The sequence below is a fragment of the Stigmatopora argus genome, chromosome 23 (assembly GCF_051989625.1).
Source record: "Stigmatopora argus isolate UIUO_Sarg chromosome 23, RoL_Sarg_1.0, whole genome shotgun sequence".
Lineage (NCBI taxonomy): Eukaryota > Metazoa > Chordata > Actinopteri > Syngnathiformes > Syngnathidae > Stigmatopora > Stigmatopora argus.
In genome coordinates this window covers 8966760-8994452 of record NC_135409.1, presented here as the reverse complement: position 1 = coordinate 8994452, position 27693 = coordinate 8966760, and the positions used below count along the sequence as shown (strand labels likewise).

At 51.4% G+C, this 27693-nt stretch overlaps 1 protein-coding gene across 9 annotated transcripts in view; it reads right to left on the bottom strand.

The window, feature by feature from the left end:
• LOC144068714 (CUGBP Elav-like family member 2) overlaps positions 1-27693 on the bottom strand; it is a 98701-nt gene that overhangs the window by 16292 nt on the left and 54716 nt on the right. For 6 of the 9 annotated variants that reach the window (XM_077593426.1, XM_077593427.1, XM_077593432.1 and 3 more), the window contains 3 exons: positions 19424-19459; positions 5460-5656; positions 2503-2585 (listed from right to left, as the gene is read on the bottom strand). In XM_077593426.1, coding sequence (XP_077449552.1) covers positions 2503-2585; positions 5460-5637 — 261 coding nt within the window. In that variant the 5' untranslated portion in view covers positions 5638-5656; positions 19424-19459. Of the gene's footprint in view, positions 1-2502; positions 2586-5459; positions 5657-9190; positions 9196-12878; positions 14228-19423; positions 19460-27693 lie in introns of those variants that run through there. The other 3 variants (XM_077593430.1, XM_077593425.1, XM_077593428.1) reach the window with 3 other exon arrangements.

Genomic DNA, 27693 nt, shown 5'->3' with positions numbered 1-27693 from the left:
CGGTCGAGCGCCCTCGGGCTTCCGTCACGCGGCCGTACGCCACTTTGATCCTTCCCTTCTAGCTAGCGCTCATCCTCTGTCAGTTCAGCCGTCCGCCTCGAGGGGGCGGACGCACGAAAAGAGACGAGTCGAGATGCGAAAGGGATGGACGAACTGGTGCAAAATATTGTCCCCAGGGCTGCTAGTTTGAGAGGCCTCTCCTATTTGAATTCAATTCGGGGGAAAAAAATCATAATTCCTGCACGAAAGGGTTAAGAAAAGAGAAAAAGTCGAATGTCTTTTTGTCTTAGGAGTAACAAAACATGAGACGGAAGGTCAGACGCTGGCGAAGGCACAAAAAGAAAACGAGCGCACATCTTTTTTGGGCGCACATCAAAAGTGCTCGCTCGCTCGGTCGGTAGCGCTTAATCTGTCTCCAAAAACAAAAAAAGGAGCATAAAAAGACACACACACATTTTGTGGAATGAGGCCGTCCTTTTTTGGAGAAAGATTCTAGCAAACACTATTGAAACACAGCTGAATCCAAGTAAAAGGTCAGACTTTTACCTTGGCAGGAGCCACGACGCCGACAGGAAGTGCTTTTCGTCGGACACACACACACACCCACGAACAAGCTGCGCTACACGCAGGTACGCCACGGCGTGCCACGGCGTGCCACGGCGTGCCACGGCGTGCCACGGCGTGCCGGCGGGTCAAAGTCACACAGATGGTCGGCACGGTCGGATATCGGCGCGCCGCTTGCCGTTTGAAGAACGGCAGATAAATGGACACAAACTTCTTTTTAGAGCGCTTTGCTTGGCAACACATGGGCGGGACCATTTGCTTATGGGTCCCCCAAAAAGGGGACAACTGGGGCCGTCAAGGGTGGGTGAGCGCCTCACTTTCTTGTCCTTTTAGGGCACTCCGTGTACATTTTGGAGCATTTCCTTTTTAGGGAATTTGGGGGTGGCTATCTGCTAATTTGGGGCGTTTCCAGGTGACTTACTGTTGGTAAATGGCAAATAAATATGCTTCAACGCATACATTAAAGCGGATTTCAAGAGAAAGATGGTGGATGGGGGCTTAGATGAGATTTAAATATGAAGCGTATCTATGGATTTAAATGCCCGGATTAAAATAGGCTGCTCCGTCGGAGGAGCCCGCCACAATAAAAGCGCCAAGAAAAAGCATCTTGAGGAAAAAGCAAAGCTCCGCCGGAGCAAAGTCGCGTGCGTCCCCGCCGCCGTCCTTCCCCTTCATCCTGTGTTGGGCCACGATTAGACATCTGTCACCCGCTAATCAAAGCGCCCGATTGGCCGGAAAATCTGGGAGGCCAGCAAAGGCTAAACGTCTCGTCGCTCGGGGATCGATAACGGCCAGCGGCGTGATGCCTCCAAACAAAAACACGTGGCGGCGATCGCCATCAGAAAGAATGATCGGACGGGAAAATCTATTTTTTTCTCTCTCTCTCTCCCCGTTTATCGCTCGTCCACGCTTTCTTTCCCTCCATTTGCGGCGTGGGCGTCTACTTTGAGCCGCTTCTAGCCTGACCTTTGACTCGACCTTTGGCGCCCGGACGGCAAAAAGCAGAAAAGAACGAGGAGCCGGCACTCGGAGCGTCCGTCGGCGGAGACCTCGGCGCGACCTCGGCGCGACCTCGAAAAACACACAAACTAACAAGCTCGCCGGCTCATTTGCTTGCAAGCTGTCCACTGGAAGTAAAAGATCTTTTGGCTGGAAAAGTTGGTTTGAAACAATTTTTCATATTGCAATGGAAACTGTGCATGTTGAATCAGGTAGTAAAAAAACCAAACGCATTTTACGATACAAAAATGACAATAATCGTCAAAGGGTAGTATGGGGATGAATGGGGAACGAACCGTGACCTGTAAATGGCGATACCAATCGTATCGCCACGTATGAGGCAATATGCACCCTACTTTCTCGTTCCACTACGACGTAAGAAGCGTCTGCTTTTTTGCCGGCGTTTCGGTAAAAAAAAGCGCGTGACGCACCTCCCGCCGCCCGGATTATCCGTGGCCGCCTGAAGCGAAAGGGCCGAGGCGGGGGGACGCCCGAGCCGCATAGAAGAAGAGTGGGGGTCCGTTTTCACGTGGCCGTAATCCCCAAAGTGCCGCGTTCGACACAAGTGGCTGCAATTTAACCTATTTATTCCGATGGCGCTCCGTCCTTGGGGCCAACCCGGCGCGCATAAGCGGATTTGGACGGCGCCCGGCCCGGCCTTATCGCCCACCACGCCCCCCAAAATACACAAAACGCAATCTGGTTAGTTGTGGCGGAAAGGTGACGCTTGCAACTCTGGCCTTTTTTTTTTTTTTTTTTTTTACCCGACAGTGAACTGTTTGTTCATTTTCCAAAGAAAAGGACGACAGGTGGTTGCTAGGCAGAGTCCAAAATCGGTTAGGTGTTCTGATTTGAACTGACCGGTTGCCGTAGACGTCTGAAATTGGATTGGACGTGGATATTGGAAGAGTTTGAGTTGAAATTTGAAAGCTCACTTACCCCTGTTAAGGTCTTGATATTGTGCAGTGCATTCTGGGCTTCCAGGGCAGCTTTTCGCGTGTAAAATGTCACAAAACAGCAGCCTGAAAGGTTAAAAAAACAAGCATTTCAAGCATTTACCTCAATCCATCCCATATGAATGACTTTATTTGGTTAATTTGATGCTGTCTCTAAATGGGGGTTATTCACCTTATTGCATGCAGCAGGTCATGGAATCTATTAATAACAAACAAACAAGCTCTGCTATTTTGCAGCTTTTAGCACACTCTTTTTTTGCAAGGCACAGCACCTGCGTGCTGCCGACTAGCGGACGGGAGTGGAAGCGCAGCATCCTATTGTTTATTTCCAGCAAAAAGGCCAAAATCAATTCAGACGGATTTTCAATGCCAATTGGAAGTCAATGTCAAATGAAAGCAGCCATTTATAAAGAGGAGACCCTGATTTACTGAAATGAAATAAAGCAAAGAAGGAAAAATAAAGAGGAGAATCAGATTCATTCATTTGTGAGCGACCATCTTTCCGACGGATGAAAAAGCCGTCGAGCGGAAACGACCGCCGTAAGCCCCAGCGTTTCTTGGCGTCCGGCGTCTGACAAATCTCCCGGCGACGGCGGCTAGAACGGCGAGGAATCTCACCGGCGGCGATAACCGGACGAGGCAATTATCTGCTCTAATGGATTGGTTTGAGTGAGAGCGGCCCCGGCCCCGGGCGCGGCGGGCGCGGCGGCCGCGGCGCCCGCTCCTTTCCCAGCCGCTCAAAGCGGAGGGGCCAATTACGCCGCCCGCTTTAAGAAGGCTCCCTTCGCCCACTGGCGCCTCCCACTTTCCGCCACGGAAATCGGCAACGTTTATCCTAAACGACTTGCACGTGAAATACTACGGTGGCTCAAGAGGCATGTGCAAGTTTTAACTAGGGACATTTTAAGAGAATCAAATGGCTAAAATATGAAAATGACAAGGGCAACCTTAGCGGAAAACGGGGGGCATTTTAGGGTGTCCCGTGGCGTCGTCCCATTGGCATTAAATGCGCAAATGCAACTTTACAGTCCGTCCAAGACCTTAAAGACGTGCCAAAGGGATTTGGCTCCTGTGCCTTTTTGGAGGGTGGGCCGGCCCGTGGCAGGACCATGGCGAGGTGGCCCATTTCCGCGGGGGTGCTGCCTGCTGCTAATGAAGGCATTCAACTTGTTGTACGGCGCTCACCGGGGCGGGGCGGATCATTAAGATAAATGAGACAGCGCGTGGTCCCCCGCCGACACGTTGGCTGGCTGGCTGGCTCGCCATTGCCGTCGCCGGATGGAGCTCGGCCGGCGCTTGATCCGTGTTTACCCCTTTGGTGCTCTTTGTCTCGCACGCCCCTATTTTCTCTGGCGTTTCCCATCCCAATTTTTCTACCCGAGCGCACGCAAAAAAAACAAATAATAAATAAATCAAATCAAAAAATACTTAGGGGAGGGGGCAAATTGCTCCATTTCTCACATTCTCGCCGCCGCCTCCGCCACCACCGCCATTGCATCTGGTTATTAACTCCGAACACATTAAACTAACAGCGGTGCCACGCAATTCCCCGGACCACCGCAGTCAGCATAAACACACAGCAACGCCCACGCACACAAAAACACACCCTCTGATATCCAACTTAGTTTCTCAGCGACTGTCTGTATTTTGGCAGCAAAACGCCATTTGGAAAACGTCATCAGTGAGATTTTTGACATTTATCGGGAACACGACTTGGGGACACCGGACCAGGTGAAACGGAAGACCCGATGGCGCCTCGGAAGGGCCATTCCACATCCGCGTCGGGGACAAAATGTCTGCTACGGCGGCTAAAAAAACGTCTGGGCTACCATTGCCCGACAGAAAGGAAACGCGGCAAATAGTCGACGGGCTGTCTAGAAGCGTCAAACTATTTTTCTCACCCCGTGTTTACCGACTGAAATGGCAAAGCGGGTTGGCCCCGACCCCGCGACATCCCTTTCAGGCGGCGCTCACGCCGACGGAAGGTAAACAGAGCGAGACGGGGACCTCCGAGCGACCGCGCCGCCCCTCCGAGTCCGCGTCGGACCGGGTCGCTCGGCTAACGCGCAAATAAGAGCCTCCGTCAAAGCCGGCGTTTCCGCCGCTCCGGAGAGCGGGAAGACAAAATCGGCGCCGCTCTCCACTCGTGGCTCGCAAAACATTTCATTTCAAGCGACAGAGCGCGCTAAATGCGCGGCGCGCTGACAATTCCGACACAAGCCGAGCGGAAAATGGAGAACTTTAGGGGTCCCATTAAGCCTTTGGCAACACGGTGAGCTCCCGTCAACGTCCTGCACGCTTTAGCCGCTAGCTCGCCGAGCGGCTCGCCCTAAAAAGGAGCGCATTTTTGCCGCCGTATAAAAAGAGGCGGTACGGGGCCACTCCTTCATTTTATGAACCGCTTATCCTCACCCGGGTGGCGGGGCAAGACTACAAATGAATTTTTGAAAAATTCAATAATTAGCCTCATTTTCACGCCGGCGGATCCGTCGAAAAATAACGTCGACGCGTCTCCCCGAACGGGAGCTGGCGAAGATTGGCGAGACGCACGGTCGGCTTCCCCATTTCCTAGCGTGGCTTTTTTCTGCCTACGACGGAGTGGCGCATTTCCCTCCCCGTCTCATTAGGAGCGTCCCGCGGCGCGCTTTTCTCGCCCGGATGCGTGTTAACGTGGCGGCGGGCGCAATTGACGAGTTCATCAAAGGGGAAAGTCAAAATGGGGGGAGGCCTCGTCTCCGAGTACGCAAACGCCGATTGGAGTTCGCCGCGATTAAACGCGCGCCCAAAGGCAATCGGTCGGGCGGAAGCGTCGACGTCACGCCTCCTCGCCCCGCGTTTGGCGGCCTCCGTTTCGTTTTTTAACGCTCGGAGCGGCTTCGTTTTGTCGGTCGGTCGGAGAGCGACGCCTCGTTCAAAGCGGCAAAAGGGGGCGGGATTTACCTTTGCTCTGTGGCGGGTTCTGGCTGCGGTCCCGCAGGATATTGATCTGGTAGACGGCGCCGTAGGGTTTGAAGAGCTCTTTGAGCTCCTTCTCCGACCAGGAGCGCGGGATCTGGCCCACGAACATCTTGATGGCGTCCGGGTCGGGCTGGTCCGAATGCTCCAAGGCGCCGTTCATCTTTCCGGCCGTGCCGTTGCTGCGAGAAGAGAAGACAGAAAAAAAATTAATTAGCCATACGCGTTGGGATGTCGAATGTTTTGGGCTCAAACGTCATCATTTTGCTTAAACGGGTCGCGTCGGCACGCCACCGCGGGGCGAACGATTGGCGTCAACCCGCGAGGCACCTTTCCTCCGACGTTCATTAGCCTGGGCTGTACGCCGCCGGCGTCGATGAATAATGGCTGATTATATTTTGGGGTGCGCGCGGTCGCCACGGTAACGCGCGCCGCCACGTGCGGAAAGGGAAAGCGTCAGATAAATGTCACGGCGGCTAATGAAGCCGCACCGGCACCCCGGCGCTCGGCTAGCGCGCCGCTAACGAGCTGACGCGGGCTAATGAGGACACGGGCGCGGCAAAGACAACACGCCGACGCGTGACGAGCGCCAAGGTTACGTGTCTCCGCACCCAAACGCGACTTTTCTAAACGATCGCATTTTAGCATAAACGACGCTAACGAGCGCTAGCGCGGCCCGTCGTCGCCACGGCGGGAGGATTCGGCCAGATTCGCCGCTTTCGACGGTGTCCACGAGGCCATTGGGAAGCCCACCACCCAGATCAGAAATCTGACCTGATTGGTGATTAGAAATGGCTAAAGGTTATACTTTAAGTTCATCGGTGGGATTTCCAATATCTTAGCGCAGGGGTGGGGAACCTTTTTGAAAGAGAGAGCCATAAACAATTCCTATTTTCAAATGTTATTCACAATGTAAAAGTCAAAATACATGAAAATGTGCACATTTTTTAGTCATTTGACCACTTTTAAAGTACAAAAGTCTCCAAATTCTTTTGACAACAATATGCTGTTGCTAATCAATGAATATCAATGAGTTCAATGAGTATCAATGAGAGAATCGCTGCAGAAGACTCATGAAAAAAAATCAATCAATGCCAAAGTGCGGACGTGACGTTCCTATTGGTGTGTTCGGCTCTCGGCTCTTTCACCACCGGTTTCCATATTTTAGCTCAGAGCCCAAGGCACCCATCAAAAGAGCCACATGTGGCTCCCGAGCCATAGGTTCCCTACCCCTGTCTTAGTGTCTAGGAATAAGAGTTTGAAAATGTGTTTGTGAGCCTTCTTTGCGCTGTACAATTGAAAAAAAGGAAAAAAAAGATTTCACTTGGTTTCAATCTCTCGGCCACAAACATTTTAATAGGGATAATTTTGTTCAAATTGCCACAATTCTATTTGATTCGGGTTTGGATTGATTTGTGACATCATTCTGCCCATTGGGGGCCTGCCCCAAAAGAGTCCAATGGGCGGGGGAGACGAACGGGGGGAGGCGCCGACGTTGGGCCATAACATTAGCGGCTATTAGGGGGGCCGCTGCTTTTCATTAGGCTTTATGGCTCGGAAAAACATTGTCACGCGTAGCAATTAGCCACACGACAGATGGCTCCATATGCCCAAAAAAAGGCTTTTTTTTATTCGTCCCTTCATTTCAATTCTCGGGACGATCAACGGCGTCATGTCGGACATATGTCCGCGTACGACGGGGGGTGTCCCCGTCATTTTTGGCGCGACTTCCACTTCAATCCAAGAGCACACGGAGACATTTTCTGCTTCTTTACATTTCAAAAAAATGCTTCTTCGGCGACGGAGATGGCTCGTTTCCAGTTGAAGCAATTTGCAGCGCTTTTGCTCGTCGTAATGACTTGATTTCAATCTGGATCTTGAATTTGGACCGGCGTTCCCACCGGGGGCCCGCGCAAAAGCCGGCGTTTAACGGGCCTCGTCGGCGCTAAACGCCGCAAAAAGCCGCCGGGGGATTTGGCGGGCCCGCCAGATCGCCCGCCGATTTGCCAAGGCGTCCGTCCGTCCGTCGAGGGAAAGCGCTGGCAAAGCGGAGGAGGAGGAGGAGGACGAGGGAGCGCAAATGGCAGACAAGGACGCGCCCGTCTTCCTCGCCATCCGTGACGCAAAGGCGCCACCGGCTTCTTTCTCTAAAGCGTTGGGAGTAAAAAGGCGGCACCCGGAGTGACCTTTCGGCTTGCGAGCGGCAAGCCTCAAAGCGACTCCCCGTTAGGTGTCGCGGCGGGCGCTTTAACACCGAGCGGCGTGCGATCGATGGCGCGCATCCTTTGTGCTTTGTTAGCCGTAATAGGCATGGATTTTCTCGAGACGCCAGACCGACGGAGAAGGACCAGACGCGGGTCATTCTCCACGTCCCATCGTTGGAAATCAGTCCATTGGACAAACTGGGAACGGAGCGTGGCCATTAATAACAAACGTTTTCCTTCCTTCGTTCAACGGCCGCCTGGCCTTCCGCTTCAAATGGATTGAGCTAGCTAGCCAGCTAGCTAGCTTCCAACAAATAGCAATAGTTTCCATCTGTTCCAACTTCCACAACAAATTAAATCTGTATATAAACAAGTTTACTGAAATAAAAGACACCCCCCCCCCCCAAAAAAAAACAACAAAACATTTCACTCTCCAGCTGCCAATGACAACGTTAGACGTCCAAAGGATAAACTAAGGATTGGCCGCAAATGCTCATGGTGACGGCGCTGGACGTCCAGTCCAATTCGAACGCGAGGAAACGCAAATAGGTTGAACGTCCGACGCCGTCGATGGCGGCCAACGAATGAATGGAAAATAATGGGCTCCTAAAGGGGCAGAAGCGCCATCGTTAGCATCTTCCGCCGGAGGCTCCGTTAAAGCGTCCATCCGTGACCTCCCGTGGAGGCGCCACGCCATTAGCGAGGCGGCCACGCTAATAGCTAGCGCGCTAATTCGCCCACCGAAGCCGCTTTGATCCAAACGGCGAGCGACAAAGTTAACGAGCAAACAAAACAGGCGGCGCTAAATGGCGGCGGTCGCGCCGCCGGGAGCCGCCTTTTGATGTGGGAGCAAAACAAGACGGGATGCGGGATGCGGCTTCGGCGGCGGCAGCGGAGGTGAGGCCGACGCCTAATTAGCTCGCCGCCGCTTGATTGAAAGCAAAATGAGAGCAAAACGAAGGAAATGGCGGCTTCCGCAGGGACGCCGCGGGGAACTTTTACACGTCCACAATGTTATATCCTGGATTATTATTTTTTTTTAAAGCCTAGGGCCACGTTAAAGAACCATCCGAGTGCCAGATGAGGAAGATTTAACCGCTGCGCCGATGTTTCCTATGAAAGGGAGAACAAATTGCGACTGCCAACGGGTAAACTTGCCCGCAATCGCAATGAGCTCTGTTGCACCAATATTCTCCTGAAAGGGTTAAACGGGTTGAGATGGGAGAAGGTTTCAAAGGGCCGCCGCAAAAATGATGACGTGAGGAGGTACGCGCTAGGAGCTGCTCTAGCACAGTCAACAGCATCCCAGCGCTGGTCACATCTCGCCAACGAACCTTTTTATTTTTTTGGCGCGCCCGCGGGCGTCCCCTCGAGCGGCCAAAACGCCGACTGACAAAGGGAACGCTCGGCAAAGTGAAGAAACTAATTCAGGCTCATTTTCTTGGCACCGCAAGAAAGACACACGATCGGCGTCAAATCCATGGCTAGATTTAGGACAGAAGCCGACGAGACCTTTGGATGGCGTGCGCCGTTGAGCCAGCCCAAAAAAGAAAAGATGGCGGCATCCCGTAGGGAGCCCTCGCTTCGGATTAGCATTCACACGCCGGCGGTGGCAGTCAAGGTTACACCTGACAGACAGGAAGCCAGCCGTTTACGGGTTATGTGCGCTCACGTCGCCGCTCGCCGACGTCCATACTAAGCAGCGTGATCAAGCCGTGGCAAAAAAAGGGAGCCAGACGGGGATTTACGGGGGGACCTTTCGCCACCCCACTTTGGCCTTAGCTCGCCTTCTATTTCCAGTCAAACGCTTTCTCCGAGAGCCGAGCTACGCTATCACCGCTAACGTATCGAGCGGTTTGTTTTTGACTGGTGTGGTCAAGGCCAGACCGCGTGGGATTGTCACCAGATGCCTCGCGGCTAACGTGAGACGTTAGTCCTCCTTTGTGGACTGGCGCAACCCGAAGGAGCTGCAGATTTTTTCCCCATCTACTAGCATGCTACGCACGGGTTTTCTAATCTCTTGTTTTCGCGCAAACGACCAATCATTTATCGAGTCGGCTCACGTCGTGGCGCGGCTAGGCACAATTCCGATGATGACATCACAACCAGAATGGAGCCGCAGACTGGAAATCCTTGTAGGAGTCATTGTTCATTGTATTTCACTGAATTGACTTCAGCCTTAAATCGTATGGATTGCATTGAATTGCAAATGCAAATTGTGGCCCGGCCGGCCCTAATCCGGAATCTCGATCCCGACGCCGGAGAGCGGGAATCATTTAGGAGGGCAAACGAGAGGAAGACGCCAGCGCTAAGCTCTCCCCGCGGCGGACTGACTATCCATGATCCCGGCCGGGGAGGAAGAAGAGGATCCGCCCAGAAGAGAGGCTTCATTGTGCATTTTCCGGAGGCCGCGCCGTGAAGAGCGAGCGCGTGCGAGGCCGTCGGCTAAAAAGCGGCGCTGCTCTCAAGGCCGCCCGATAAATACTCGTCTCGGGAAGGAAAGGAAAGGCATTGGGCATATCTTACTCCCGCGCTTTGATTCACAAAGACTACCTTTGTGCGCGCGTGAGAACATTAAGTCGCTTCAACGCAAGCCTCCATGTAGGAGTAGCGCTCCGCTAACCTGCGTGCGGCGCAAGACAAACGTGCTGCAGGCGACGGGGTCACGACCGGGTGGGGGTCAAACCCTTCCCGGCCCTTTCAAGTCCGCGATTCCAAGATTTCATGGCACGACGAGTCCTGAATAAATCACAACGGCCACCCCAAAGTCCACAAATTTAAGAGAATGCTTGTTAAAACCAGAAGAATGCCTAAATGGGTCTGCGATTTGATAGTACGCCGCCGTAACCAGTCGTTGTTATGCTCCCAAAATGGAGGCCAACTTCTCCAACTAAAGTCGGAGTCGGTCTACGGATAACGCCTGGCGGCTAACGCGAGTGACGCAGACATCGTCGCTACGCCCAGTTTAGCGCAAACAGTAGCTAGAGCCAAATCTCGTAGGACTAGAGCGAGATGCGTTTGGGGTCATCGGGGCTAAGCGCTATCCGCCGCGAGCTGTCCGCCTTCTCGGCGGCGGATACGAGAGGGCGCCGAGGGCCCCCGCCCACGCCCACCCACGTCCTTCAGCCGCCGAGGCATCGCCTCGGAGGAGCGGCCGCGAGCGACCTTAAGCTAGCACTCCCAAAATAACATTGAGTCCGCGGCTGATTTTCCCAACGTGTCGGCGGCAGCTTGCCCACCGTGACCCTGACCCTGGCCAGCTCATGGCGATGCGCATGCTAACAAACCAATTTGCTTCTCAGATGCCGGCATTCTGACGGAGACAAAACTCAAAGTGGTTAGAAAATAGCACATCATACCGAAGAAGAAAGTCAAGCAATTAGCAGCGCGGCAGCGTCAAAACAACGGAGGAAGGAGAGACAACGATAAAGCCACCAAAGTGAAACTGTCCTCCAAACCACTTTGGCGTCGATGCAGACTTACGCCGACAACGGCCAAGTCCGCCCAAACGAAACAACACGCAACGTAAAAATAGTAAGGACTTACCGTATTTTCACGACTATAAGGCGCACATAAAAGTCTAAAATTTTCTCCAAAATAGACAGGGCGCCTTATAATCCAGTGCGCTTTATATATGGACCAATACTAAAATTGTTATCACGATAAAATCAAATAAATCAGTCGATAGGACAACTACGGCAAGCAGCCCCCGACTCTACTATTTCCCGTAGATAAAGTACTGCGCAGTGACTGCTGGGATATCGAGTTCTTAATACACCCAGTTCTTCAATACACCCAGTATGATCATTTCGGCTGTATTTACAAAAGAAATCCTGCCGCTAGATGTTGGCGTCAACGGAGCATTCAAATGTAGATTGCAAACTATATATATATATATATATATATATATATATATATATATATATATATATATATATATATATATATATATATATATATATATATATATATATATATATATATATATTAACTCGGAGCTTGCCGTCATTCCCGGAGGCTTAAGAACTACAACCGCGGGTTCTGGCGTTTTGGAAGACTCATTTGGGCAATTGTTTCATTCGGACACAGAAAATGAGGACTTTGATGGATTTGTGTGTGATGATGACGTGAGTAAGTTGTAAAATGTCTAAATAAAGTACAACTGACCTCAGTTTTGCTTCCGTTGCCTTTTAAAAAACGCGTTTTTAGCGTGTGGGTGTAGCGTGCAAGAACTATATATCCCAGCAGTCACTGCGCACCGGGACCCGGAAATAGGCTACTTCCGGTAGCCAGCGCTATTGCGTTTCGATGTTCATCCATATATAATATATATGCGTCTAAAAAAGTGGTGCGTCCTTTGTGTGTTTAAAATACAGAAACAGCACTCGTTACTGACACTGCGGCTAAAAATACCATGCGCCGAATAGTTGTGAAAATACGGTAAATAGAGGGTTTCGCGTACTGAGTTGATAGGGCAAGTTAGTTTGGTTCGAATGGCGTCGCGGTCGCTTGCAAATCCGCCGCCATTGAAAAGCCCATCTTTCCGTGCGCCCGATGACAGTTATGCTAGTAGCGACCACATTTTTCAACTATGTTCTTGCACTCCTTTTTTCCTCAAAAAGACAAACTCAGCGGCTGCCATTCACGGTGACAACCCCCCGTCTATCATCGTCGAAGGCCCCCCCAAGGAATTCACGTGAGCAAATACGACAATTTGCAGGTGACTTGACGCCCTTTGTGGCGCCGCCTTCCGGAACGTTCTGTGACGGCCTCCCCTGTCGACTGTGTGTACTCGTTTGTGTGTGTGTGTGTGTGTTGTTAAACAAGTTAGCGTGCGTGTACGCACTCCGCTAGACACGTTCGCACTTGAACGCATCACACGGGCGAACATCACAGCTGAGCCGAGGGGACGCAAGTGGGACATGGGGAGGGGAGGGGGGAGGAAGGGAGACGGAGCCAGAGAGGGGGTGCTTTTCTAAAGAAGCATGTGAGGGAATTCAAACAAGTCACCCCCCCCCCCAAAAAAAAACTAAAAACGCGCACCCCCCCAAATGTCGCATGCATCGTCGGGCGGGACCAACTTAGACAGGCTTGAAATGAAAAGCTTTCTCTTGGAGGGGATCAAAGACATCGACGGCTTAGAATTATTATTATTTTGAATTTATTTTCAATGGAAGCAAAAGAAAATGTGCAAACTCACATTCGGTCAGGAGGCATGAGCAAGCGACTCTCCACCATCAAGTCCAGACTGTACGCGGAAGTCATGATGGCTCTTCAAGCTTTTTTTTTTTTTTTTTCCTCTTTTAATTTTCTTCTTCTTCTTTTTTTTTTTTAATGAGTCTCAGGTGGGTGCCGACGGGCAGACTGGCATCCGTCCTCCCCGCGGAAGAGCAGACAATCGGGCGCGATGGCGCTTGTCATCCTCCTCCCTCTCCTCTCCTCTCCTCTCCTCTCCTCTCCTCCCCTGGATTTGCGCGTCTTGTCGTCTCCGGCGTCCGCTCCGGCGAGAGCGCGCGCGCGGGCGGGCGGGCGCGTGGCCGCTCGCACGGAGGGCGGGGCTTCGCCGGACTGCCGACGACCATCAAAGCGCCTCTTTTCCCACGCTAAATAATTGCCAACATTGAAGGTCTGCGTACGTCACGGGTTCAAAGGGTCAAAAAGCAGTCGTCTGTCAATGTGCGACTAGGAATGGACTAGAAAGCCATCTTTTTTTGTTCCATCATCAGCATTTTAGCATTAGCGATGATCACCAGCACACTGCGCTACTGGAAAAGGTGTTTTTATTTATTTGTATTTTTTCCTGGCTCCATTGCGACCATTCCCTCCCACCAATCTGAAAAATCGTCAAGGGCCGTCGCATTTAAGCGGCGAAGAGCGCTCGCCTCCGCCCAAAAGTGTTTGTCGGCCGGCAAAAGACGGCGTGCTACAAAACCGAAACGGGAGCTTGGGCGCCAAGGAAATTTGGAGCACCGCGGGAAGGGTGACGCGGCTTTTAACGGGCACGAGCGCGCCGCCGCTTTAATCCGCCGTGAAATGTGGGGCGCCGCCGTGGCGTTTGGGGAATGGCCGCGAGGGGAGAACGCCGCAGACGGGGAAGACAGACGTGACGCTTTGACGGCGCCCGTTATTTGCCACGTGTCTTATCTATCTTGAGACAATTGAGACCGCCGATAATGAGCAAACTGCCGCCGTTGCAATTGTCCACCATCGCAGAAGACCAATCCGGCCAGTCTTGGAACCCATCTACCGCCATAAAAAGGTCTTACTGCAGACCGAGTAGAAACAATGGAGTGGAACGATAAAGTGGATTGAAAGGCGTAACCTGAGAAGCCAGCGACAGGCGGGCGGGCGGGCGGATAAGCCAAAAGCCAGGCTAAAAGCATTTTGCCTTTTCTAAGCCCAAAGAGAGAAGCGCTGGGATGGGATGGGAGAGTTCCCAACCCGGATGGCAACGGCGAGAGACGAGAGATGGTAATTGGCCGGCGGCGCCCGTCCCCGTCATTCATCACCCCGCCGCAAGACAACTCCGCCAACAAATCTGCGCCCTCCCTAGCCTCCCTCCGTCGCCCCCGTCGCCCCCCTCGGCCCCGCGGGCCCATCCTCTGCCTCATTAAAGCGGCGAGATCAGGGCAGCGCACATTTATTTTCATTTAAGGCCGGGCCAATCGGCGGGGGCCGCCGTCCCTCCCTCGCCGCACAAGAGGCAAACACCCGCACGTACGCCGTATACTCTGTACTGTTTTCTATTTATTCTTAGTGCTACATTTCCCTGCGTACGATGCATTTTCAGCCATTAGACCAGGGCTAGGGAACCTATGGCTCGGGAGCCATTTGTGGCTCTTTTGATAGGTGCATACGGCTCTCCGCTAAAATGTGAAGTCAAATATGGTAAACAAATTTAAATTAACTTGGATTAATTTATACAGACACTCCAACATACGTTTAATGTAACTTTACACAAAACTGAATTCTAATTTTGTTGTCATCTTTTGTTACCTTCGTTCGTGCTCGTAGATATTGTTATACACGAAAGATATGCAAAAAAGACAGTGCCATGGCCACCTGGCTTGGTTGCATCACGAAATTTTGATCGCATGACGGGCGAATTATTCGATCGAAATTTCCGTCGTAAGATGAGAATATTGTATGACGAGCGGTCGTGTGACGAGGTACCACTGTATTTGGGCAGCTAAAGAGATCGATAAAGCGGAGTGAGTGGGCCACAAACGCAATCCATCCCACGCAAGAAAAGCTTTCATCGTCCTACCACTCAGTCGCTATAACATAAAAGCTCCTTTTCATCTTGTTGGCTAACACTTATCTGTCATGAAAAGCATCAACGCAACGTGGGAGGCCCAAAAAAAAGTGTCCGATCGCAAATGAAGAGCAGGCCGAGAAAAGCCTTTTTACGGCCCGGCGACACGTTGAGTCCGGGCCAAATGAGCCAGCGCTAACATCAATAACATTTGTTTAACGACACCTAGCGAGAGAGACGCTGCGTGTTGCCCGCGTCGCCATTTCGGGAACGAGATGGGATGCAGATGTTTTGTTTTGTTTTTTTTACCTTTTAACATTCCGCCATTTTGACGGAATGAAAAGATAGATGACAGACGCGCCAAAGTGGGAGCAAGCAAACAAGAACTACACTAGACTACAGACTAGACTGAAATCAAATCCATGTCCACATCTGGAAGAAAGTCCCAAGTACAAGTGCATACAAAGAAGGCAGAAAGAAGAGAGTGGCTTGATTTGCCTGCATCTCAAACCAGGGCAGAGAGAAAAAAGAAAGAAATAAGCAAAGCTAGCTTCAGTCAAATGTCAAATCCCGTCGCGGTCGGTCGGTCGGACAACTCGCTCCTCAAAAGCCGCCGTCTTTTATGCTCCTTCCATTTTTAGCACCCCGCTACAAGGTGAGCTTAAAAAAAAAAAAAGAAGCTTTTTCGCCGTCCGGAGCCCAAAACTTCCACGCTCGGGAAATACGCTGGTACCACCACAAAGCCGCCGCCGCCAGCAAATTCCCCAAACGCGGACGCGGACGCGGCGAGGAGCGCAAAACCAAATCCCCTTTTGGTCCGGGAGCGGCTCGAGGGTTGAAAAGGCCCCGAGTGGGTGACTGCCAGGAAAAGAATACAAATGATACATATTCATTCACCAGTGGGCGGAATAATAGCAAAAATGCAAATGAGCTAAAGGGCAAAGCAGCGAGCTGGAGCGCTTCCACGCCGAGGGAAGGAAGGAAGGAAGGAAAAAAAAAGGCCAGCAGCCACTCTAATAAGCACAAATCCTCCGCTCGAAAGGGAATCGATCCATCGACGGGAGTCAAAGGAAGCACCATTATAGTTCATTCATAAATATTCCCAAAAAAGTGGGGGCCAAGAGACAAAACCAAAAGGCCGTACTGTCACTTGCAAAATTGCCAAGTATTGGATGGACTGCCTTCATCAGTCTTTTTTTTTTTTAAATAAGCAATTGGAGAGACTTGACCAAATAGGAATGAGGTCAAACGACAATAACAGTGAGCCGGACAAAACCGTATTAAGTTACATTTTAATGGGAAAATTAAAGCAAATTTAAAACAGGAGATGAAATTTTAACCGGCAAGAGTGCCGTTTTCATCACGAGGGAGCTACGAGGTCAAATAATAATAAAATACTGGATGAATGATAACAAACAGGGCGCGAGGAGACAAAGGACAACTAATATCCTAGCTTGGGTTAGCCGATGGAGAACGTGCTCAACCCGCTAGCCTAGCACGCATATTTTTGGAATGTGGGAGGAAAGTGGAGTACCTGGGGAAAACCCACGCAAGCCCGGCGCTTAGCGTGGACGAGCCGACGCGGCGCGTTCGCACATGGCGCGTTTGCTCGTTGGCAAGCACGCCGGCGTGCGTGTCGCGCTCCGCCGCCGTGATGATGCCGCTGCGGCGTGTAGTGAGACTCGCTAATTGGCTCACCTGTCTCTCAGCCATCTGCCGCCCCCCCCCCCACACAAAAAAAGATGTATCAAAAAAAAAAAAGCCACAACACACATACGGTTACACCCAAAAATGTGCAAGTGCAAAAAAAGCAGAAGTAAAAGGAAAGTATTTTTTTGCACGATGTTGTTGTGGCGCTTGCAGCTGTCGTTTTCAAAACAACAATCAACAAAATGGGGATTCCGCCACGGCGGCGCCGTCGTCGCATCGCACGCGCCAGCGCAAAGTCGTCTACTTTCTATTATCGTGGCCTGTTATCATTTGCACAAACCAGAACAAACACGTTTGCCCCTTTTTCCGCAAAACAAGAGTATGGCTTTTTAAGTTAGAATTCATTTTATCGCGCCACCGACGACGCTACGGGACTCGGAGGCCATTTTAAGGGTCAAAGGTCGCTCGTTTTAACGGGCCGGGGGCAGCGTTGACCCGTAAGGACTCGCGGAGGGAGAAAAAGCACGTCGCTATGGGTTCAAATCCCCGACAATTGCGAGCGGATCCTTCGCCGCGTGCGCGCCGTGACGACGGGTGAAGGTGGTCGCCACGGCGACGTGACCTCCGCGGCGAGGCTCGTCCCGGTGAAAGTGGCCGCGGAGACGTAACAGCGTAAGGGGGGGTGGGGGGTTCACTTATTCCAACCAACGCGAGCTGTTACACGCTATTAAGCGCTCTCCATAATTCATTGGCAGATGGGTTAGATGAAATAAACAGGGCGGGCCGGCGCCTGAGTGGTTGACGCGTCGGCCTCACGGTCGATTGGTCGCCGGTCTTTTGGTCGCTGGTCTTTTGGTTGCCCGGAAGGTAAGTGATAATTACCATTTAAATGGTTGCTCCAATTCCCTAAATACAAACTGCCAATGACTATTTAGTCATACTTACTGCCCTAGTAATGATTAGGCTAAAGAAAAGCTCCAAATTTCCCGGATTTTTATTGTTTTTTGTCAGAGAACTTGTTAAGACCCTGACTGACGACGTCGCTTCTTAAAGGGACAACAACGCATGTACATACAAACTCTTCTACACTCACACGTGGGCTCAGTGAAACTGCTCATGTCCAGTGATGGCTTTTATTGATGCGTAGACCGTGTTGTTTTACCTTGTTTTGTCGCCGGTCTTTTGGTCGCCCGTTGTCGCGGTCGGGGCGACCAAAAGACCGAGACCAAAAGACCGGCGACAAATCGACCGCACACGAGCGGCGCAAACCGGACGTCTTTACTTCCTTCCTTACTTCGAAGTAGATTTGCTTTTGCCAGATTTCTCTTCCAACGCAATTTTTGCACGCTTGACTTTTCCTTCTCGATATTCTTCGATTTGAACTCTTTGACAGAGCGGATATTGAATTGGAAATGGCGCCATCGGCCTCTTTTTTACGCAGCTTCTTCCTCTTGGCTGGGGGGAGAGAGAAATTAGAAGCCAGGAGAGAGCCTTTAACGGCGATAAGTGTCAGCGGCGGCGAGTCCAGCGGCTCTCTGTCTTTCTCTTGTCGTGAATATTCATAAGCCAGGAGGGGGTGGGCTGGGGTGGGCTCGGGTGGGGGACTCGCAAAGAGAACGGCGCTCGTCACACGAGGGACGCGGCGTTCCGGGACACCGCATTGTGCACATCCCTGTAATTATGCTCTCGGTAAACAGGAAGCGTGTCTCCTGGTCCCTTAACGTGCACACGCACACACAAACACACACACACACACACACACACACACACACACACACACACACACCTGGAATGGGAGGCCTTCGAAGCGCGTTTGTATCGCTTCCACTTGCGCGCCGGCGCTATTCATACGCTAATCAACACAAGTGCTCACGTGCGCATCCAGCGCCGCGCCGCTCGCGCCAATTATCAACTGTGTGGCTTCAAAGCGCGTTCTACACAAAACGCCCTACGCTGCGTCACGCACGCACAAACACACGCAAAGCGCCCCCCCCCCTCGTATGGCGGACGGACACGCAATGCAATGACACACCGATAACAAACCAAGAGTGGCCTTACTTTTGAGTTTCTGCGACACGTGAACGCTCTTGTTTGCAGCATCGATTAAAAAAAAAAAAAAGGATGAAAGTAAGTGTTGCCATCGTCACTTGACAAAGTCAGAAATGCAAGAATGGTACAGTATGCATTTTCCCTGGGCTTTGACGGCGTGCTTTTATCATTGTCACTTTCTTCCGCCTGCTCCACTTGCTCTTCTCCCGTGCAGACGCTTGGGATTCATTTTTCACTTTTTTCAAAGACCCCCAGCCCACCCCAGCCCACAACGTCCTATTTTCCTCCCCACTATTCCATCATTTCACGTGTCTTTGTTTCTTTTCTTTCCCCCTTCCAATGGGCTGCCCTCTTTTTTCCTTTTTTCCCCTTCTACCCTTTGACCCCGCCCCCCACGGCCGGCCTTCCCATTCCCGCGTCGCCTCACCGAAACTGTCCGATTTCCTCGTGGCGCCGGCACCGGTACTTTATTTTGCAAGACGCTCAGAATGATCAAAACGTGGATATAAAATTGGCGAGACGACGTCCGGATGCCAGCTAAGAATTCTATGGACAAACAGGTTGAAAATGGCTTGGAAAGAAATGGAAAAAAAAGGCTTTGGACTAACCACTTGACGGACTGGAATTCAATCCAAGCCGTTTTGTTGGAAAGCCTAAATGTGGATGTCGCGAGCCGTGGCGCGATACGACGACGCTTGTTTTCGTCGGGCGGGTAGTGGCGGGGGCGGTGGATACGTGTCTGTGCCTGGCAGCCAATGAGCACTCGGGGAGTTGGAAGAAAAAGGGCCTACCTTTGGATGGCTCCGCCGAGGTCGCCGGCGTCCTGCCTGAAAACACACAAACGGGAGGGATTATTTCCAGATCAAACTCCGTTTGGACCAATACAAGAACGTTCTTCTTCTATCTTCCCGTCATTTTCTGAAGCGCCACGCTCGCGAGGGGGAGGAGTTTACGTGCTCTCGCCGAGCTGGCGAGGCTTTTCTCCGGGTATTCTGGTCTCCTCCCACGTCACCAAAAAGACGCACGCTAGGCTAACGGTAGGCTAAATTGCCCCTATAGGTAGGAGTGATGGATGGGTACCCTGGGATAAGCTCCGGCACCCTTTAACCAATGAAAAACAACGACTCTCGCCTGACCAAAAGTCCCGTTCCAAATACACCAATGCCGCTGTTTAAAAGCGCCTTTTTTTACCTTTTGTCATTTCCTCGTACGTCTTTATTTCCGTCACCGCTACTTTCCTCCTTTTCGGACGGGCTTCCCGATTGGCCGTTTTCTCTTTCTTTTTAATAGCGGCGAAGGGAGGCCAAATTGGCGCGCTTTGTCCCGGGGAAGCGGCGTGGGGATCCCGGCCGGCCGACCGGCCGGGCGCAATTGGGCGCCGCGTCCTCCTCTGGAGCGTGTCGATAAATTGGTCCCCCCGGCCGCCACCTCTGCCGGCTCGGCCAAATTAGCGCAGGTTTGATGTCGCCGCGGTAAATAAAATAATAAAGGCACTCGGCGCTCATTAATAAGGCATCCTGCTCGGCGGCGGCAGCGGCGGCGGCCAATAGCGGCGCTCTTTGCATTTCAAAGACGACGGCTCTTGCGTTTCATCCGCGGCCACCGAAAAGATGCTCTTGTTATGGCTTTTATTTCCAAATTCCATGAATTATGAAAAAGCGGCAACGGGACACACGTGCAGCCGTAAAAGACGAAAAGAGGCGAGGATGACGACGACAACGACGTTGCCAGCGACGGCGCTCCGCGTCCGATGGCTGGAAAGAAAACGTTACGAGTCGCGGGAGGAGCGTCACTTGCGCTTTGGGGGGCCATTTTTCAAAATGGAAAGCAAATTAGGAAGCAACATTTTAAACGGGGAACAAAATAGGCACCTGTTTATGGAACATAATAAGTTTGGGCAATAATTATAGCCTAAACAAGCTGTTGGCGGTCCGAATAACAACGACAACAACAACAAGAGAGTTAGAAAATACGGTAGTTTAGCGCAAAGCAGCTGTCGCGTTGACAAATAAGCTGCAAAAACCACTTGATTTTAACTTGAAGAAATCCATTTTAAGAACACAGCTCATCTTTGTTTCTATGTTCGAACTGAGTAGAATTGTTTCATTTCATATCTGCTTTCTATAAATGGCTAATTGCGAGCCAAAGGTTTTCACTCTATAAATGTTTCTATGCTAATTAAAATGGACTTGTTGATTGAGATGAGTGAAGATTTCATTTCTTTAATTGGTTGCTTTGGAGAGGTGATTTTTGCTTATTATAAGCCCAATGACAAGATTTTATTTCATTAATGAATTGAATTTAAGAGCAAATCTAGGCACGCTTGTTTGGAATCCTTTTTTTTTTTCAGCTTAATCGAGTCATTCAAAGTGACTTGAAGTCATTTAACTCCTTGCCTGCCACTGACGACAATTTATTTCCATTCAATTGTCATTTGGGAGAGCGCCTTGCACTCTACCTTTAACGATCGTTTAGTATGGTTTATGCAAAATAATAGGCGGCCCACGCACACTTGAATTGGTGCAATTTAGTCGTGGTCTTAATCATTTTGGAGCGAGAACGCCGGCGCCGCCGCCGCAGCCCATCTGCGTTGGAAACGGCTTTTAACACATCTTCAACACATCTTCCACCCCCCATTGGACACATTCTCCAAGACGAGCTACCCGCCATCCCTCGACCAATCAACACGCGGCTCTCCGAGATTTTCACAGCCTCCCACCCGCTCGTCTCGTTCTCACCTCCGTTTTTGGCGGGCGCGCAAACGCGTCGCGCCGTTTATATTTGGACACGTGATGGCAGGTTTTACCACGCGGATGTCATGGCGGCTTTCTTGCCGGTCGCCGAGCGGATTGGACGCACTCGATAACAAAGAGTTTAAAAAACAACAACAACAACAACAACAACACAATGGCAGGTCAAAACATTAGCTGGAGCATTCCAGCCAAGCACCACAGGCAAATGGCAAAATAACATTTTTGGGGCATGCCATCATCATTTATTTATTTATTAGCTATTTATTTATGTCTAAAATGTCTTTGGCTGTGTCTGTATTCTCACCCTCTTGCTACTGTGACAATAAAATTTCCCGAATACGGGATGAATAAAGTTATCTAATCTAATCAGCGTCCAGAAATATAGTACATATTTAGTCAAATTTGATATAGGAAACAATTGTCTTTGTGCGATGCCTGCCATTTTTGGCTTGCAAAAGTGCAGCCGCCTTATCGTTAAATTCCACGTGCAAAGATGGCCATATAATACAGAATAGATGGCTAACAAATGAGAAAGTCGGCTAGTGAATGAGCACGATGAGCGACGGCGAGGCCCGTCGGCCGCTAATCTCTTTAAATGCGCAAGATATTACATTTTAATCCCAGCGTGAGGAGCCGACCGGCCGCCGTACGACGTCTGCGATTTACGGCGGTGCTTTGACGGACGGGAGGCAATGGAGGGAAGGGATAGATAGCATGGCCACACGTCCAGTTCAAAAGCGACGACCGGCGACGACACCGTGGTTAGCGCGCCGCCGAGTTTTGGGGCAAGGCAAATGAGGTAGAAAAGGCCGCCCGTGGGCTCTTCCCATTCGTCAAATCAAGTGATTGAAGCCAGCCGTGGCCCAGAGCGAAAACATTAGCGCTAAACGCACTGGCCAATTAGCCCGCGGCGCATCCCTTGGTCAATACCAATTAAGGATGCCCCGAAGGAGCGATTACGGCTAATGTCGAGCGGCCGGACGGACGGATTCGGGCCCCGACCGACCGGGCTTCATTCCCTACGGTTCCACTGGATTGAGAACGGCAAGAGCACAATCAACTTTGTAAACATCTGCGTAGGACAAATGTTTTCTGACATGCGCTTAATGAGCGAATGGAAAGATAACAAAAAAAATGGGAAAAAAACTGGCTGGACTGGAAGAGGGAATATAGTACCTATTATTTCCAGTCAGCTAGGCAAATAGAATACAGATAAACAACAAATGTATATGAATAAGGACTTACTTAAAGATGGCTGACTTGTTACTTAACGGCCTCAGCCAAGTCGGTGCTTTTACGCGGGAGGGCGCTTAATTGAGAAGCAGAGTTCAATCCCGTGAACAATGACATTTGCGCTCTTTGTCAACGGGGAATTTGGGAATTCCATCATGTGGAGAATGGGAAAAAGGCGGCGTCGGAAGCCGCCAAATTGGATCGCCGGCCGCAATCTCCTCTTTTTAAAGGGGACTGCCTGGGACGGAGGGGGCGGAGCCACCCCGGACGGCCATTTATTTTACGCCTCGGGGAGGAATAAAAGTCCATCGAGGCGGCCACACGCTTGAAAAGTGGCCGCATTTGGAACAATGAGCGCGTGACAAAAGCTTGCCGTCAAACACGTGTGTGTGTGAGCAAGTGTGTGTGTGTGTGTGTTGGCGTGTGCATCAGGGCAGCCAAAAAGCCATTATTTGCTCAGTCAACTAAATACTCGCTGCTATATAATTCATGCTATTTACTGCTATAATACCCTTTTGCGCCAAGAAATATGGACGAGGTTGCGACTGTATCGTTTTCCCACGCAAAAACAGATGTTTGCAAATGTCATCTATCTCTAAATTTGAGGACGACAGAAAAAAAAAAGTCCTATATTTAAAAAAGGACAATTCTTGCTACTTATAAACGCCATCGTTTTCTGAAACAAAAACTGATATATGCATCTACATATCTGTGGATTGGAAGACTCGAGAAAACCAAAGCATAGCCGTCTTTTTTCTTCCTTAAATCAATCGTGGAAAAATAACGTAGGACCACGTAGCGCCAACGTCTCGCCGAAAGCCAAAGGAAGGGAAGACACCCCCCCCCAAACCCCCCCTCCCGCCCGCTTCGCCGTCCCGTCTTGAACTCGGGCTTGATGATTTATTCAAATGCAGATGTGAAGCTAAATGTCTCTTTCATTTCATTTTGCCTCCTTTATAAGTGGCCCGTCAAAACGATGACAACAACAAAAGCCGCTAACCTTCTGATCCCAAAGTCTTTTGGGTCCACGCACGCCACGCCAAGGACCCCCGGACGAGGCTAAGATGCCACGCGTTTGCGACGGAAAGAAAAGGAGCTGGCACGAGCGCTCGCTCTCCGCCGACGCATCAATTATTCACGCCGAGGATGTTTTAAGCGCATCATTTGTGATGTGGCGTGCGAGCGAGCGAGCGTGATCCATAATGCATATTTGGATGCGTCGACGGGCCGCGTGGCTAAGTCGGCCGTGCGCTAAAAGACGACGCGCGGCCGGCCGGCGCTAGCGGGCGCGCGGCGTCTTTTAGCTGCCGTTTTCTCCACACTCGCTGGCGTTTCTATCATTTCGAGTGCCAACTGCGCTTTGTGAACGCGGGCCAACCGTCGCCGTTCCCGTGTCAACGCGCGTCGGTAAAGCCAGAGCGAGCGTGAGACGGGACGCGGCGGCGTCGTGCCGTGCCGTGCCGTGACTATTTCTCTCCCACTATAAAAATAGATCATAAAAGATAGACAGGTGCTGAGGCGGAGGATGGCGTGGTGACAAACGGGGGAAAATGCTCCTTCTGGAGTGCCCGGATGGGAATGTTTACCAGCCGGGGAGTTTTTGGTAAAAGAAAAAAAATACACAGCTTCAGGATCAAATGCCAAAAGTGGCCAAAGATGCTCATGACAATTAGATTTAGTGGGAGGGAGAGAAAAAATGAGAAAATAAACAACCACGGTCTGGTCAAAATGGCCAGCGTTCCTTCATTTTCCATCACGCTTATCCTCACTAGGGTCGCAATTGTGGCGGAGCCTATCCCAGCCAATGATGGGCCATCGCGGGGGACAAGGACAACCCATCGCAACTTGGAGCTTCCAATTAGCCTAGCGTGTACGTTTTTGGATTGTCGGAGGGAAGCCACGTTCCCGGAGAAAAGCAGAGACTAAAGGAATGTTGGCCTATTATTATTTTGGGGGGGGGGCGGCGCATTTGCGTTTGCGAACGTTCGGTCGATCGGTCGGTCGGTCGGTCGGTCGGTATCGGTCGTCCAACTCCCCCAAGCGATACGAAGGAAGGCCACTCGCGCGCGTCATTGAAGGATGTAGCGACGCGGTGATAGATACAACTCGACAACTCTGCGCTCCCGCGTGCGCTGTAATGACCCCCCGAGGGAGCCGGGTGGGCCGAGCGCCCCGTCGCCAACTGAGAGGAGGGATAAAGGAGGAGGAGGAGGAGGAGGAGGAGGAAGAAGAAGAGGAAGAAGAGGAGGAAGAGGCCAGGCGAGGCGGCAGCTGTCGACTCCCCGCCAAAGTAATTGGTCCCCGAAACCGAGCCGCTCATTAGTCGCCGTCCCACCTGGCCCCGGAGAGAGCCGCCCCCTCCCGTCGGGTCCGGGGGCTTCCCGGGGCGCCGCCGCCACCGCCGCCACCGCCATCGCCGCCATCGGCAAATGGCGCCCGACAGACAGCTGGATTGACAGCCGTGCGCACGCGCGCAAATATGAAAAATAATAAGCGGCCCGCGTCGGAGACGCTTGAGTGACAGGCGGGGAAAACCCAGGCGCGTGCTCTTTTAGCGGGACTGACAGCCAGTGCGCGCGACCAATCGCCTCTCCGCTCCGGCGACCTCACCAAATAAAAAAAGACGGCACGCGCATCTCAAAAGGAGGGACCGGTCGCGGGAACACTCTAAAAATACGGCGACCGCTCAAGTCCATCTCAAAGCGCTCACTTTGGTGACCAATCGCAAAACGAGACACAGAAGTAGGGTTCTTGACGTAGCACGGGACGAGTCCAACATAGCGCATACTCTTGCGACCAATCCAGTCCGAGCCAATCCATTCTCCTAAACGGGCGGATGGCCTTCCCGTCCAAACGAACGGCCGCGTGACCGTGGCTCCGCCGGTCCGCTCTCGGCGGCGACCCATCGTGCGACCGACCGACACAAAGGACTTTTCCAAAAAGTGGGAAGGGAGAGGGAATTCAATCTATTTTTAATCTGTCCGGGTAATCAGATTACACGTCTGCCAGGAGCGACGTATTTCATAAGGAGCCCGTCGTTTGGCGCCGTGATGTACATCCGCCCTGACACATTGTAATAAAGGCGCCCGGCGAAACCCGACGCCGCGTAATCATTTTACGGCGACCGAGCGGAATTCCGCCGCCGCCCCCCCAATTGAATTAGAAGGCGGGTGCGAAGGGAAGAGGAACAACGGCTTTTCTCACGTGTCTCCAACCAGCGAAAACCAACCTGGACACGCGTGAAGACTATTGAGATTCCCTGTCAAATTTGCTTGGTTTTTTTCCATGCCCGCAGAATATCGCCACCTACTGGTGCCGCTTGATCTCGGCCGATACGATTGGCAATGACGGACGGGTCACCTTTCCGTTCCATCCCCAATGTACAACGTGCAATTTCATTCCAAATCCAGCGTCCCCGCGAGACGCGCGCGTACGCCGCCGCTTTCCCGCCGTCGGAAGTCTTTAATCCCAAATTCCCTCCCCGACGGTCGCTCGGTCTCGGCGGCGGGATGAAGTGGCTTCATCTTTTTATCTCGGCCGGCGGGCGGGCGGGCGGTCGATGGCGCGGGGCTGTGCGACTTAAGATTAGCGCTCGCGGCGAGAGGCCGCCAGATAAAGAAAGGCCGGCCCGGCTGGGAGCCAGACGGACAAATACGGAAAGCCCCGCCGTGGCCCCGTCGTGGCCCCGTCGGCCCGCCGCTTGTCAATCACGTGCGCGCCGGTGACGAGCGACACACGTGATGGCAACTTTGGGAAGGGGGCGGGGCTTTTTAGGAACACCGTCATGTTCGAGCTCCTTGTATTGGTTGACAAATAATAATAATTCAACAAATGGTCGTTCTTGAGTAAAGCACGCAAACTATGTTGGGGTTCATAAAAGTTCATCAACACGCAACGTGTCATTTTTGGGCTAGTTTAGCGGTGAATATGAAATATGTGCCATTTTTACTTTGTCCATCTCGAGGCAAAAATGTGCCCTTTGTTACATTTAGTTTGAGTTTGCACGCTGTTCACCGATTTAGAAAGGACGAAAAATTGCTCCGAACTTTTTTTGCCCGACGCATATTTCATTCAAAAAAAAAAATCATGAAAAAAAACAAAGACGTTTGATCACCCAATTTGAGGAAAAACCTTCGAGGTTTAAATCCATGCTAATCTATCTTTCTAATCCTTCATGTGCAATATGGCGTTGCCATGGTAACCGCCATCCCATTTTTTTTTCTTCTTCCTTTTTCTTCACGGGCACGGGCGCTAGCTAGTCTGGATTCCCAAACGGGCGCGTGGTGTCACACCCGGAATCACATTAGGATGATCTTGTTTCACTTTTGTCCTGATTCAGCAGCGGCGTGAGCGGCGTGAGCGGCGTGGGGGCCTGTTTTTACATTCCAACAAAAGCAAGGACACAAAACATGACGTGTGCGATTGGGGGGGGGGCAATTTAGGCTAGCCTTGACTATTTTTCCCACGCTTCTTAGTACTTTTGTTTTTCTTACTTTTCGGGTTGATGCAAAGAACCAAGGCTATACGGACAGGACACTCACAATCTAGGGTGTGAGCACTTTTGCCAGCTGTGTGTGTGTGTGTGTGTGTGTTTATTAGCGCAGCGGGATTGTGGGAGAAACGTCTTGATTTACGACCATGTCAGGGAGGGCGGCAACTTTGGACGAGACGCACCTGCGGGGATCCTTCAGCGTGTAAAAATAGAGGCAAAACAACCAGGGCGGACGGCGGTACAAATACCGTAGCCGTAGGAACTAAGGAGGTTCTTTCAAAAAATACAAAAAATAAATTGCCATCAATTGCAAAGAGACTCGGAAAAGACTCCAAAATATACAGCGGGTCTCTTGAAAATACACTTCCACTTACACTTCCACTCAAATTGTATCAACTCACACACTGACTGAAACGACGAACATCTCTCTCTCTCTTTCTAAATATATCTAAAGGCGTGGACCTTTACAACGAAGAATACTCGCTGCGAATGCTCACGTTTCGATCAAATGAACCGTTCCAGTCCAAAAGGATTGAACGAGTCGCGCCGTCGACAGCGGCCATTGTGATGATTTGAGTCTTTT